This window comes from Nothoprocta perdicaria, unplaced genomic scaffold (genome assembly GCF_003342845.1).
Source record: "Nothoprocta perdicaria isolate Ctin4 unplaced genomic scaffold, notPer1 scaffold_2, whole genome shotgun sequence".
NCBI lineage: Eukaryota > Metazoa > Chordata > Aves > Tinamiformes > Tinamidae > Nothoprocta > Nothoprocta perdicaria.
This window is the reverse complement of record NW_020455204.1, coordinates 836,266-850,482: the sequence shown is the minus strand read 5'-3', so window position 1 is coordinate 850,482 and position 14,217 is coordinate 836,266. Positions and strand designations below refer to the sequence as shown.

Sequence of the window (14,217 nt, the reverse complement as noted above, 5' to 3'; positions counted from 1 at the left end):
TGATCAAAAAAAAAAAAAAAAAAAAAAAAAAAAAAAAAAAAAGTGTGTGTGTAGGGGTAAAATTCAGGCATCTTACAGGAATAAAGCTGGGTAGCATGTGACAAGCTCTACCCGGCTTGGCTCATCCCTGTTGGCGGCTGTGGGGCTCAGTCCCGCCGCCTTCCCTCCAGCTCCCCGGTTCCCGCTATGCAGCCCCGCGGGGCGAGCGGGACGTTTCCTCACGCCCTGTTCTTCCCCTCACACTCCCGGATGGAGCGAACAGCCGCCAGGCCCAGCACAGAGCGGGAGGAGCCTCCTGCGAGACCCAGGGCCCTCACAGCCGCCCTCACTTCCTCAGCGGGAGCAGCTCGTCCGTTAAAACCGTTAACGGCCGCGCAGCCCCGCCCGCCTCTCGCGCGTGACGCACGAATGACGTCACCGCGGCGCGGGAGGCTGCAGCGGTGGGGCCCCCCAGGGCGCCCACCCCCCGTGACGAAGGCGCTTCCGCGCGGCGCGAGGCGGGATTGGCTGGAGGTGGGGGGGAAGGGCTGGCGTCCGCGGAAGTGATGTCACTGAGGCCCCGCCCCTCTCCGCGTTCAAACTTGGATGGCGGCAAAGATGGCGGCGCGCGGGAGCGGCTGAGGGGATCTCGGCGCGACCGCGGCCCCGCACGCGCGGTAGCCTTAATGAGACAGTGTCTGCAAACACAACCAGCACCAGGATGGCCCCGTGTTTTTAGCGTCCTCCCCTGGCAGCGCCCCAGCCGTGCTCTTCGCCGAGGCAGCCGTCGCGATGCTGAAGTTCAAGTGCGCGGCCCGCGGCGCGGCCGAGCCCGAGCCCGGGCCCGCGGAGCCGCTCGCGAGCCGCGCCGCGCGCCTCCACCTGCTCTTTCAGGTAAAGAGCGCACCGCTCGTCTCCATTCCGGCTGCACCGGCCTCCGCTCCCTCGGCGTCGCGGGCAGGAGACGACCCCGTGGGTGACATAACTGAGGGCTTTGCACGATGTGGAGCTGCCAAAGTGGCTGCTGTTTCACCCTGGCAGGACCAGCAGCTCCTTGGGGAGCTAACATTGGTGCTGACTGCTGAAAGTATTTGTGCCATGAAAAAAAACATTCCACATGCATCACAAAATTAAGAAGAAAGCCAGTCAAACCAGACTCATTAGATAGGAAGATGCCGTTTCCAGAACGTTGTGGGGTTAACTTTTAACAACAACTTTCAGTGAAGGTTGTTTTATTTAGAAGTACCTGCAACAGTTCTTACAAATTTGTGTAGTTATCTGATTTAACACATGTTTCTGCATTATTTGTCCAATTTCTAAAGTAGTGATTTTTAAAATGGATAATATATAATTTGCTCTATACATATGTTATTGATTTGAGGCTTTTCATTGTTGTCTGAGACTCCATCTGCTGTTGCTTCCCTTTTTCATCCAGGGGAAGCCACTCTTCGTGACTCAACAGCAGATGTCTCCTCTCTCCCGGGAAGGGATCCTTGATTCGTTATTCGTTCTTTTTGAAGAGTGCAGAAACCCTGCTTTGATGAAGATTAAACATGTTGGCAACTTCGTCAAGAAGTGTGAGTTTGTTTACATGAATTTCCAGATGTCATTTTAAAAGAGAATGGTTAGGAACCCGAGTGTTTAAGCAGTGCGTTAGTTGCTTTCATTTGTTAAGAATTTTAACCAAGTGCTTAAGGGATGTGGCTTTGTGGACAGACTGGTCATTGTCCAGGAAACCTTGGTGATATTTCTAAGGGTTTGTGTGGATGCAAAAAAGATCAACTGCAGTGGCTTTTGAAGTGCTGTGACTCTAATGTGCATCTCTCTTAGACTGCACTATGTTTATTGTTGAGCAGGCACTTGCATTAAAATTTCCTTAGAGTGTGGTATCGAGCAAAGTTTCAAGTTCATGAAATAGAAGGATGTCAACAGTGACTGTTGGCTTGAAGTAATATTTGTGATTCCATGTGTCATCCTTGTTTTGCATGTATAACTTGCTGGTAACAACTTTGAAGATATAATTGAATGCCATTTGGTTAATATAACTTATCACATTCTCCAGTTCCATCCAATGATCTCTAGTTATTATTGAACAACAGCAATTTTCTGCAGGGATCTGAAGAATTTTTAGAACACTGTATGGACAGCAACTGATTATCACAGTGCACATTTAGACTGAGTATCTGAAACAAATGTCTCTGGTTATTTGTTAGACAATAGAATAGTGCCTCCCACAGGCAGAGGAGAAATCCCAGCCACTTGAACTTGGAGAACTGGACTGGGTAAAGCCTCTATTTGGAGAATACACTTAGTATTGGCAAAAGGTGGTTGAAAATAAATTAGAAACAAGAGAGACTATCAGCCTGTGATGATATGAATGGGACAGAACTATGGTTGCTATGGGAACTGTCTTAACATTTCCTCCTGCTTTTGTCTGTACCGCGTTTCAGTCTTAACTATACATTAATGCTGTTTTTTTAGTATTTATACCTTTTTTTTATACTTTTTTTTTTTAAGGAAGCCTGTTGTGAAATGATTTTGTATTGCTTGAGACAAACTTTTCTTTTTTTTTACCCTCTTCTCTCTATTCCCCATTGCTTTTCTTGTGTTTGTTCTGAAATACCAGTTGACTAATGGAAAATACGTGTGTTACTTTTATAGATGCAGAGGCTATTGCTGAATTAAGGGAGCTGCAACCCAGTGCGAAGGATTTTGAAGTAAAGAGTGTCATTGGCTGTGGTCACTTTGCGGATGTAAAAGTAGTAAGAGAGAAGCTCACTGGTGATGTGTATGCTATGAAGGTGATGAGCAAAGATTCCTTGCTGGTGCAGGAGCACGTATGTATATTTTTCTGTTATAACAGTAGAACCATAAAAAATGACTTGCTGGGCACAACATTTTTGTCACTAGTTTTAGATTCAAAATGTAATCATGGAAAAATCACCCAATGCTTTAGTAAAGGAATATATTAGAAAATAAAGTAAAATTACTCTTGCTGTGGCACAGGTTGACAAGAAAAGCAAACTATAATTCAAATTTATGTTGTATTTATTACAGTAGGGGCTGTAAGATGCTACCCCATAACAGTGCTAGCATCTGTTTTATTTTGTAAGAAGTTTTATTTCAATAGGGCCACTCCAGATGAGGTCAGCCCAGATTGTACTTCACACTAGCAGATGCTTCACTGGTGTGAAAGGAGAGCTGGCCTTTGCTGCATGCACTGCTCAACTGAAAGCAAACTAGGCAACAGAAGTGGGGAGGGGATATAAAGCCACACAGTAACATTATTTTCTTCTAAATGAATCATAAGGCAATGGCATTTGATGCTTTTTAAGTATGTTTTCTGGAATATGCGCTTTTGGTGCGACCTTACATCTTTCCCAAGCTAGAGAGTTCTAATGTATTCAACCCATTTTAATCAAGAGATAACTGAACATTTCCTTTTCCTGTAGGTGTCATTTTTTGAGGAAGAGCGCAGTATATTATCTCAGAACAGCAGTCCCTGGATTCCACAGTTACATTATGCATTTCAGGACAAGAAAAATCTCTACTTGGTAATTCTGATCTTTTGTTTCTTTTCTGTTAAAGACTTTACTTCTTCAATAGACATTAAGTAGCAATAACTTCAATAACAATTTTAGTTAAAGTAACAATAACTTCAATAACCTTAAATTAAGAACAATTTGATGGCTGAGAAGAGTTCATCTTCTGTACGTTTTCCTGCGTTCCATGGCACTTCTTGATATCTGTCTAGTGTATTACATGGGAGTTGAGTGGAATGTATTTTGTGTATATGAACTACATCTGTTCCTCTGAAATTTTGTGTAGGTTATGGAGTATCAGCCTGGAGGGGACTTACTGTCACTCTTAAATCGATATGAGGACCAACTGGATGAGAGTATGGTGCAGTTCTACCTTGCAGAGCTGGTTTTAGCCATTCATAGTGTCCATCAGATGGGCTATGTGCACCGGTAGGTAAAGATGTCTTTGTATTGAACATAATATTTAATCAGTGTCAGCCTGGAAGCAGCGTTCTGAAATGATGCGATTCTTTTTTTTCTCACAGAAGTTTTATAAAGATCACATAAAGGCATGAAGGTTGCTATTGTGTATAGTTTCAAATTGTATTGACTTTTAAGTATTCAATAAATGCATTCCATTCTAAGACAGGGAGTTGCCAGGAAGTGCTCTAGGTTCCAGACATTGGTATTTCTGGCACTTAAAACATATATGGTGGCTTTCTAATGCAGGGTGGCTGCCTTATTTTGAAAAAAAACCACAGAATTAGCTGAGAAGGAATTTATAAAACTGCATATTACTTTGCCATAAGTCGAATACAATACAGTCAAAGTATCATTATAGCTCAATGGAAAGCCACCTTTTTTTTTCCCCATTTTCTATTAACAACTTCTAACTTTCCATAAAGTGAATTAAACTCCACTACTTTCATGTCAGGTTGCAAGCAGAATAGTTGGAAATAAGACTCCCACAGTAATCCATTGCTAGGGTTTTATGCAACTGAGCAGTGTTGAGTGTGACTGGAAAGGGAGATATTGTTATCTAGACATGACAGCAGCGAAGAGTATAGAAAAATATCGATTACTTTCTGCTTTCTTACAGAGATATCAAACCAGAGAATGTTCTCATTGACCGAACAGGACACATTAAACTGGTAGACTTTGGGTCAGCGGCCAAAATGACAGTAAACAAAATGGTAATAACATGAGTTTAACTCTGTAGCTTCTGTGGACAGTCTAGCTAAAAAGAGAAAACTACGTTTATCTGTTCCTTGACGGTACCTTTTTCTTAATATCTTAATATGAGACATGTAGCAGCAGCAAATCTTTTTCACGATGCTATATTGCAATGCAAAATCATATTTTTAGATCCTTACAGCTGTTCATCTTTCTGTATTTTGCACTAATATCAAAATTTTCTGTAAAGATTTGAGTTTGTACTATTTCTGCAGCCACCTGTGCTTGCAGCACAGTCCTTGAGCAGCTGAAGTATTGTTTTTAAAGAAGGACATGTAATTATGAATTGTTCATAATCAGATTGAAAATTATGTTTTCTGTAACTAAGGTCAAATAGTTTTGAAGACCTGGGGAGCTCTTGATTATAATGAGTCACATTAAAATGTTCTAGGATTTAGGATTCAATATATTGAAAGCTGTAAACAGGGCAACTTTTTTTTTTTATATAAATTACTCTTAAATTTAGGAGTCTGCCTCCATTTTGAAGTGAGAATTTGAAAGAGGATGTGACGTTATACACTGGAGTTTTTGCTTGTTCATGATTTTGGCTTTTATAGAGTTTTGTTAGTTTTTTGACCTTTGTATTTTGTTTTCCCCAATCTTCCCTTTTTAATGATGTACTGCATTTTTTCTTTTCAATCTTTCTTTTCATGTGATCTACCTTTTCAGTGCTCTGGTTTCTGTGTTGGTCTCCCTGCTGTTTTGTTTCACATTTTTACGCTGTGAGTGGCATAAAAAGTACTGCAATTTGGATTCTCCAATTACTTTTGCTAAGCTCTCCAGCAATCTCAATTCTAGTATTTTGCTGATCAAGAACACAAGGTAAAAGGTAGGGATGACACAGAATGGAGTGAGGGCAGGGAACATTTATGCCTCTACCTGACTGGTTCTCGAAACTTCCACTGAGATGTCCTAGTTAATGCTAGTTGAAACAATATTGTTAGTGCTATCCTACTGCTTAAAGCATCAGTGTTCAGTACTACTGTTCTTTCTGTGTGTAGTTTCTAGAGACATTTGACTCTCAGAATTAATTCTTTTTGTGTATAAAGCAGCTTAACAGGTTGGACATGATTTCATAATTTATGACATAATGAAATCTCTTACTTAAAATCTACTTGTGTGGTTAAAAAAAATCCATCTGCCTCATTTAAAAAACAGATTGATTTTTCTTTATTACCAAAGTGATGGTAGTCAAAAAGAATTGTAACTTCAATCTGCATACCTTTGTTTCTAGGTAAATGCCAAGCTGCCTGTTGGCACACCAGACTACATGGCACCAGAGATGCTGACAGGCTTGAATGGGGATGGCAAAGCTTCTTATGGCCCGGAATGTGACTGGTGGTCCTTAGGAGTCATTGCATATGAAATGATCTATGGAAGATCTCCATTCACAGAAGGGACTTCAGCAAAAACCTTCAATAATATCATGAACTTCCAGGTAGAGAGAACTGCTTCTGTGTTTTTTTGGGGAGAAAAAAACATGAAGGCTGTAACTAGGGTCTATGTGCTTATATACTTGAAGAAAAGAAGTTAATGGATGTTCCTTTACTTTGTCATGCTTATATAGAGTACATATGCTTTATGATGTGTTCCGTGTTTTCTTTATAAGTGATCTCGCTTTATTTTTGTAACAGCTGTCTAAAAATAACCATCTGCCATGCATGAATTAAGAAAGATTTATCTATGCATCTTGACTGATTGTATTTGCAATGTCTACAAAATTTAGAAAAGGGATAGAAATGAAGAATTGTACATTGATTGGTAAATTTTCCTAATGGTACGAAGTTTTTTTTTCTGAATAGTAAGACGAAGGCCAGATATAAAGAGTTACAAAACGAGAGTATTAAGTGTTTACATGATTGAAGTGCCACATGAAATTTATTGGAAATAAGTGCAAATCAATACATATGAAGGGAAATGTATCCCAACTTTACCCAGCGGTGGGCTCCAGAACAGGATCTTATTGTTAAATCTTTGAAAATGTTAGCTTATTTCTTGGTAAAATTGCAAAAAGCAAGTAAAATGTGAGGAAGGAAAAGTCATGTCCAGCTGGGAGGAGGAGAATTAACGAATGATTGTCACTTACACCAAACTTAGGTGCCTCAAATGAAAGTAGCCCATAGTGACTGAAGAGCAAGTGAAAAAGGCTATTTCATTCAGCACATAGTTATGCTGGGGACTACTCTGCACAGGATTTTGCAATTCCTGCATGTTTACATGGGTTGCAGCCAGTGACTGCACACATTCACAGAAGAAAAAATCTTGTCTTTGTGCCATAAATAAGTATAAAGGTCTATTAGGAAAAAAATCCACAACACTAATTTCTCTCATTTGTGTGTTAAAAATGTTTACACTTTATGCCTCACAGAAAATAATGCAAATGAAGAACCTTACTCTTTTTTTTTTAAATCTTTTTTTTTATCTCTTTCTAATACAGAGATATTTAAAGTTCCCAGAGGATGTGAAAGTTAGCAGTGAATTTCTTGATTTGATCCAGAGCCTGCTTTGTGGGCAGAAGGAAAGGTTGGGTTATGAAGGACTCTGCTGCCATCCATTTTTTTCTAAAATTGACTGGAATAACATCCGTAATTGTAAGTAGAATAATACTTGGATTGCAGTTCCCAGCATTTCAACTGTCACTTCCACTGAATACTTACTCACTTTTTGATATTTCATTAATATGAAACTTGTGGAGCTTCTATCAAATGCTACCGTTTCTACCCTTGGAGAACCCTTGAATCTTGAGTGAGAAATCTTTCAAATAATTGCAGCATACGCTTCGAACTTCAGCTCACTTTGCCCCTGAATTCTAAGCCACCAGCTTCCTTTTCTGAAATTTCTGCATTGCTTTTGTATCCTATTGTCTCAGATGCAGGAAACGGTGGCAGGCGAGCATATGTTCTGGTTTTTCCTTGGCAATTGCCTGCCCAGGATTCTCACAATTGCACAAGCTAATTGGGAGTGTTTTGCCATTTCATGTTACAGCGCTGATTCTGACTGACAAGTTGGTAGGCAGTTTTGATGTCCTTTAAAATGTTGACACAGTCCTTTGGGACTGTTAAAACAAAAATCTCATTTTTATCTGCACCTGACCGGTGGATTGTATCATTCTCTGTAATATCCAGACCTGCCTATGGTGAAGAGCATGCAGTTTTGACCCTTGACTTGGCTGTTATGTCTTAAACATCATAAACCCCCACCGTAACTAGCACAAAACCCAGCAGTTCTCTTGCTTTGAGTAGCAGATTGAATGCATCACCCAGTGCTTTGCTCTCTGCAGTGCTTCTCCGTTTGCAGGTCTATTCAGGACAGTGTCTCTGTCTGTCTATTCAAACCCCTTGATGGGTATGGCCCAGACCATCTGGGTTCTTTCTTATCTTGACCTGCTACGATAGCAGTGTTTGAAGCAAAGAAAACTTAAGAAAACCAGGAAGCTAAAGAGTGCTGGAAGTGGTCGCAAGATTTTGGATTTAGACTGAGGAGTCTTAACCCCCCAGTTAATATGGTCAGTTCTGGGGAATTTATCTGTGACAGGCCTTTGTTAAAAAAATTCAAAGTCTGCACGTACAGACTTTTCTCCAGATAATAAAGTAAGGAAGTTGTTTCAGGCTGAGAAAAGTTGTGATGATGATTGAAATTGTTATTCCTGCCTTGCGGATATTTTAACTGTCATGTTGGGTGTTCTGGGATAACTGTTTTTAATGCACTGTTTTTGGTTAAGAATGTATCATTAGCATTTTTTTTCAGTGTTATTGTAGTTACAGTTACCTGTGAAACACTTGACTTTGCCTGTAAAGCCCTTTCTAAAGGATAGTTGCCTCTGAAAAACCTCCCAGCTTCATGGGCACAAGTTCCATGTGTCTGTAGTAGCAGTTCTTGAACTACAGAAACAGAATCTAGATCTCATTAAACCTGATAGTGAGTATCTGAATCTTGCTTAATAGATAATTTCCACCTTCCTGGGAATATTGTATTTGAGCAAAATGTACATATTTTGTTCTCTATATTTTTTGACTTCTGCTATTTAATGCCTTCTAATGCTTTTAAAAAAAAAATCTTGCAAAAGATTATATTAATTTACTTGGCAGAATTTTCTGAAAATAATTTTGAATTTATATTTACTATAATGTTAACCTAGAATAAACATTCACGTGCTAGCTGTGTTTCAATTAAGCAATCAGGATTTGAAAGATCAGAACAAAATTATTTGAGTTCTTGAAAATAATCTAAAATCAGAAGTAGAGAATGGGGAGTAACGTACCGTCCGCAAGGTTGCATTCTCTACAATTTGGTGATTTTGTTGTTTGAAAACTATAAATCATACCAGTTTAATTTAGATCCAAAAGTCTGTCTAATGAAAGTCAGCTGAGAGATGTTCAGAAGACTTGTGTCCTAATCTAGGTGAGATATTTATGGGTAGCATAAAGAGTCTTTCATTTTTAGAAACATTTTGTATCTGTAGTCTAGAAGGTCTTGAAAATGGCATGGCATTTTCAGTATTTTTATGAGGAATCTAAATGTATGGGAAGGAAAGAATAAATGTCTCCTGCAAAAGGAAGAATTTAAAAAAGAATTGAAGACTGATTCCAGGCTGCCTTCTGTTATTAAACAAGCAGGAACCCAAATCTCTATGTTCACAATTCCCAGACTCTTTTCCGTATCTTAGATTCCAAAGCTGGCATTTGGTGTGTTAACAGTTAAGTACTACAATGTTTCATTTAGATGATTATCTTCAGAAAAAAATGTATTTCTGTTTTTACTGGAGATTACTAATTAAGATAATGTAGATTTGGAAGATCACTTTTATTAACAGAAATGCCCATCTTTTGGATTGTTGTCTTGAGAGAACAGATAAGATGCTAGGATGGTGTTATACAAATTGGTGGGAACTAGTATAATACCTTTGTTCAGTTGATCTGAGATTAAGCATTTTTAAATGTACCCCTTGGAGCTGTTGTTTTCTATTTTTTCTTCCATAACACTTTGCTAAAAGAGGTCTCTTAAAGCATGAGGAAGAGTAATGTCTAACCTACTTTAAAAGGCTGTGCAGATTCTTCTCTCCAGAAAGTATATATAGATCACCTTGTACATCAAGAAAAGACACATTTTATTCTTTAGAAACATTCTGTATCTCCTCTAAATTCTGTATCTCAGTTTAAGTCATTCACTGTCCCAGGGGAAGTGCAGTGTCTGTTTTCTCAACTTACATGAAAATAATTTGAGAGGATGGAAAGTTGTTATTAAGGCAGTATTCTTTGAGCAAGGCAATATTCCTTGAGCTAGTCATATACAGTACTCCACATTTTTTAAATACTTTATTTTTTCATAAGAACCAACCTATCTAGTCTAATGATAAGCTTAAGTACTGCATTTTTTTTTTAACTTAGCAACCTACAACACCCCCTTTTCCTCTGAAAGTCATTCTATGGAACAGATGGATGAGGGTTACATCCTTCCACAAGTGGGGAGGTATCTAGGCAAGCAATTGGCTTTTTTAAAACATGCAGTTCTCTGCAAGATACTTTAAATGGTAAACAGAACATGTACATTCATTTGTAACATGTTGGAGGCAGAAAGAGGTCCTTATACTAACCCAACTTAGAAGAATAAAAGCATCAGATTTTCTGTTGTTTTCAGTAAAAATTTTGCCTCCCTTTTGGGTGAACCTGGAAAAACTCCTTGCAAACGCTTTGACCAATTTTTTGATGTTGTCAGATGTGATGGAATGGCTTTAACATGTGATTCTCCGAGGCTTATCTTGACCTCTGTTAAAGGCTTCCTCCTTTTAAAGAAGCAACTGAGAATATGCAGATATATAGACACAGTTATGTATTTGCAGTTACTAATCCATGCTATGTTCCAAAGATGCTGTATGACACTCTTGTTTTTAAGCAAGAAATAATAATTTCACTAGAGATAGTTACACCATGGGACCCACAGCTGGGAACCAAATTGCTCCTCTCTGTTAGCTTTTATTAATAGGAATCTTCCATTTACTCAGCATTTCTGGATACTAGGCAAAAAGGGCTCCTTAAGAGTAAAGGAAACTGAAGATGCTACCAAATAATTAATCAGACAAAATGGATCTATTCATCATTTCTAAGGATATCCCTTTTATTCCTGAGTGAGTTTTTCACCAGTGTCTTGAAACTTCAGAAGTTCAGATTCTCGTTTTCGGTCTCTGTTGACAGTCAGAAGTACCTAACAGTTAGAAATGGTATTAGAAATACTTCACGTTAATAATACTGTAACAAAATTTTACTAATAAGCTGCAGAGCTAGAAGACTACATTAATTATGGACCTTTAGGGAATGTAAGTGAAGAAATGTTTGTTTTTTCCTTTTTTTTCAATCTAGTGTTCACTATTGGTCTTTTTATATAATTTTACCAAATAAAATAGCCATATAAAAGTTTGTTCTTTAAACTAGTCTCCCTGCAGGGCCAAAACTCTACCCTGTCTTGCTTTCAGATGCCCCTTTCTTGCATCCACTGCACCTCATTGAGTACCTTTTATCTTCTTACGTGAATGCTGATCTTAGACATATTTCAATTCTATTTTCTTTTGTGCATGTCATTTGACTACAAATTCTTCTCCTTAGTAAGAGGAAGGACTTTCTTTTTAATTTTAGTGTCTTGAAGATGACTCTCGGCAGTAGCTGTCAGAGCTTTTGATCTACTTGCAGGTGGAAAGTAAGACTCTATCTCTCTTTCTAAGCCAGAATTACCTATCAAATTCTAAGGCATATGTAATGGTTGTTATACCATTATAAAAAGAAGGGTGTGTTGGTTTTACTACCTCTTTAAGAAATATTCTGGACTTCTCCATATGGAGTGAGTAGTTTGCTGCTCTACTTTGCCTCATCAACTCTGTATTCAAAGATGATATTTTAGAACAATATAAAACCTCTTTCCTATAAGATGTTCAAAGTTCTTTCAGCAGACTGCTAAACTAAAAATAATTAATTTGTTTATTTATCCTGGCTCTGCTATAAATTAACTGTGACTTTGGGGGTGTATTTGTGTTAAAGACGATATTCCTATGAACTGTATTCTCTTGAATCCATGTTCTTAACCATTAAAAGCATGTGAAAGAGTAGCTGGACATTATCCTAATATTAAGTGAAATTGCTTTAAAATACAGTTCCCGTGAATAATATGTAAGCCAAAATCATGTGTATATAAATGTCAGCTTTATATTGGTTCTAAATATACATTATAAACAGTAAAATGTCAGAACATAGCCAATGTATGCTATTGCCAAAAATGTAAATGCTCTGGAGCTGGTGAGCAAAAACGGCTTAATACAGAACCTTTTTGATCAGTATTTTTTTCCTCCCATTCATCTTATTCTAATGTGCTTGGAATTACTCTACGTGAGCAGCATCTTCTCTGCTTTATGGAATTTCTCCTCTTTTCTCTGCTTGGGAGCAGCGTCCGAATGGCTCCGTGGGGAGCTGCTAACGAAGCATGCATGTGCAGTTTTGACTTGGCAGTTTATACAGGCAGATTTATTTTTGCCTATTAATGCTGGTCTGTTTAAACATACATTTGCCTAGAGAATTAAGAGTTAAAAAACAGGCTGTGAAGGGCTTTGGCAACCTAGAGGGAGCTAGCAAGCTCCAGCAGTGACTCATTCTGCCTGTGTCAGTCAGATAAGCATCAGCATCTGTCACCAATGCGGGCAGGTAGGGTTAAACTCCAGCATGCACAGAGTGAGGAGCAGGGAGCCTGCACTGCAGGGGTTGTAATGGTTGATCCCTGTTCTTCACTTCTCCTCAGCCCTTCAGCTACAGGAGATGTGCCCAGGAGCCATGGTAACGGTTTTCGCATGCTAGACTTCCATCAGCCTGTAACAACGGGCTGTGGTCTAGCTGTTGGCTGAAGAAAGGTCTCCAAAGCCAAAAGAGATTAGTCGGTTTGCAGTAAGTGAGGACCTGAGTGATGAAATTAAAAAAAAAAAAAAAAAAAACTGAGAGTGAAAAAGTGATTTGACAAGGTAGGAATTGCAGAGCAGGCTTTTGCATTCATTCCTTCCAGACACGTCGCTGAGAGAGCAGGTAACGGGGGTGCCACACATCATTGAGAAGAACTTGTCCTTTTCTTGGTTAATTAAATTGAAGCTAAGGTTTGAAAATTAGTTGAAACTAAACAACTGCTTAACAAGTTAAGTGCTACCAATTTAGAAATTATAGGAAGAAATACATTATAATTCTTGCTGTTTATACCTCTCTTCAGAGCTGATTGTATCAGAGCCAGACTGCAGTGCTGTCCCAACAAGAGTTCCAGACCTTCAGCAAGCCCTTTTGGAGAAATAAAATCTTGCTGATCTTTCTTCCCCCTCCTAAAGACCAGTTAGGATTCAGTATCTATAGTTTATTAAAATGTTCCAGAAGGACCAGTCTGTTCTTGATTAGAAGCCCATGCTGAGGACATTCTTGGTGGTCTGCAAAGGCAGATAGTATCTATTAGCAGATCAGTAAAACATCCAGCTACACTCTCCCCTGGTGAGTGTACCCCTTACTTCACTGGAAAGGTTGGAGACATCTCCCCTTTTCTAGATGATTCACAACTGAATTACATTTAAGTGTAGTATAGATAGATACAGATGATTTTTAGCCTGATGCTTTGATTTGATTCAATATATTTGTGTTCTATTAAAGAGATTCACAATCCCAAGCCCCCAGCCTAAAAGCCAGATGAATCAGTGTGGGAAACACTTTGCCTGCAGAGTGGTAGCCATGTTGGTACCTTAAGGGTTAATCTCTTGTTGCTGTAATACGATTTGAGAGCAGCAGCTCGGTCTGCTTGTGTTAGCAAGATTAAAAGCAGGAGCTGCAGTGCCGTTGCAAGCACTGAATGAGTGGGACTGTTGCAGAGTGAACTGTAGCTGAATTTTGTCGTTTCTCCTTGCTATTTTTTTAACCAGCTCCTCCCCCCTTCGTTCCTACTCTCAAGTCTGATGATGACACCTCAAATTTTGATGAACCAGAGAAGAATTCGCGGGTTTTATCCTCTACGCGCCAGTTGAACCCAGCCGGCTTCTCAGGTGAAGATTTGCCATTTGTGGGGTATTCATTCACCAAGACCCTGGGGATCCTCAGATCAGAGTAAGTAGGAATTATTGCTTACCTGAATAAGACCAGTAGGGAAAAATATTAAGATTTGTTACAGTGAGGATGGTGCATGGCGGGGAAAAGCTGTTTTAACTGGCCCGCACTCTGCTTTCGGGTAGCTGCCAGATTCAGGCTTTATCTGTTGCTGCTGTGGCTCATGCTTAGCCTCCTGATCTGTGGCTATTTTTGGGGTGATGGGGAGGCAAGCGAATTGGAGGATTGATTCTGAAGCAGTCATTTTTAAGGTTGTTGTTCAAATACTTTGAATTAGTTGTTGCTGTTAACTAGGCAGCAGTAGGTGGTTACATGTCTGTTATTGCCAGCCTCTGAAAGAAGGGAAATACTAAGGAGTTCAGAGATAAAAAATGTGT

The 14,217-nt window shown here is 39.3% G+C and overlaps 1 protein-coding gene across 1 annotated transcript in view; it reads left to right on the top strand.

Moving 5' to 3' along the window:
- Positions 1-771: 771 nt before the first annotated feature.
- CIT (citron rho-interacting serine/threonine kinase) overlaps positions 772-14,217 on the top strand; it is a 66,365-nt gene continuing 52,919 nt past the window's right edge. The window contains exons 1-9 of the mRNA XM_026037843.1: positions 772-873; positions 1,415-1,556; positions 2,641-2,816; positions 3,432-3,533; positions 3,808-3,950; positions 4,600-4,693; positions 5,968-6,171; positions 7,171-7,324; positions 13,660-13,840. Of these exons, the coding sequence (XP_025893628.1) occupies positions 772-873; positions 1,415-1,556; positions 2,641-2,816; positions 3,432-3,533; positions 3,808-3,950; positions 4,600-4,693; positions 5,968-6,171; positions 7,171-7,324; positions 13,660-13,840 (1,298 nt within the window). The remainder of the gene's footprint in view (positions 874-1,414; positions 1,557-2,640; positions 2,817-3,431; positions 3,534-3,807; positions 3,951-4,599; positions 4,694-5,967; positions 6,172-7,170; positions 7,325-13,659; positions 13,841-14,217) is intronic.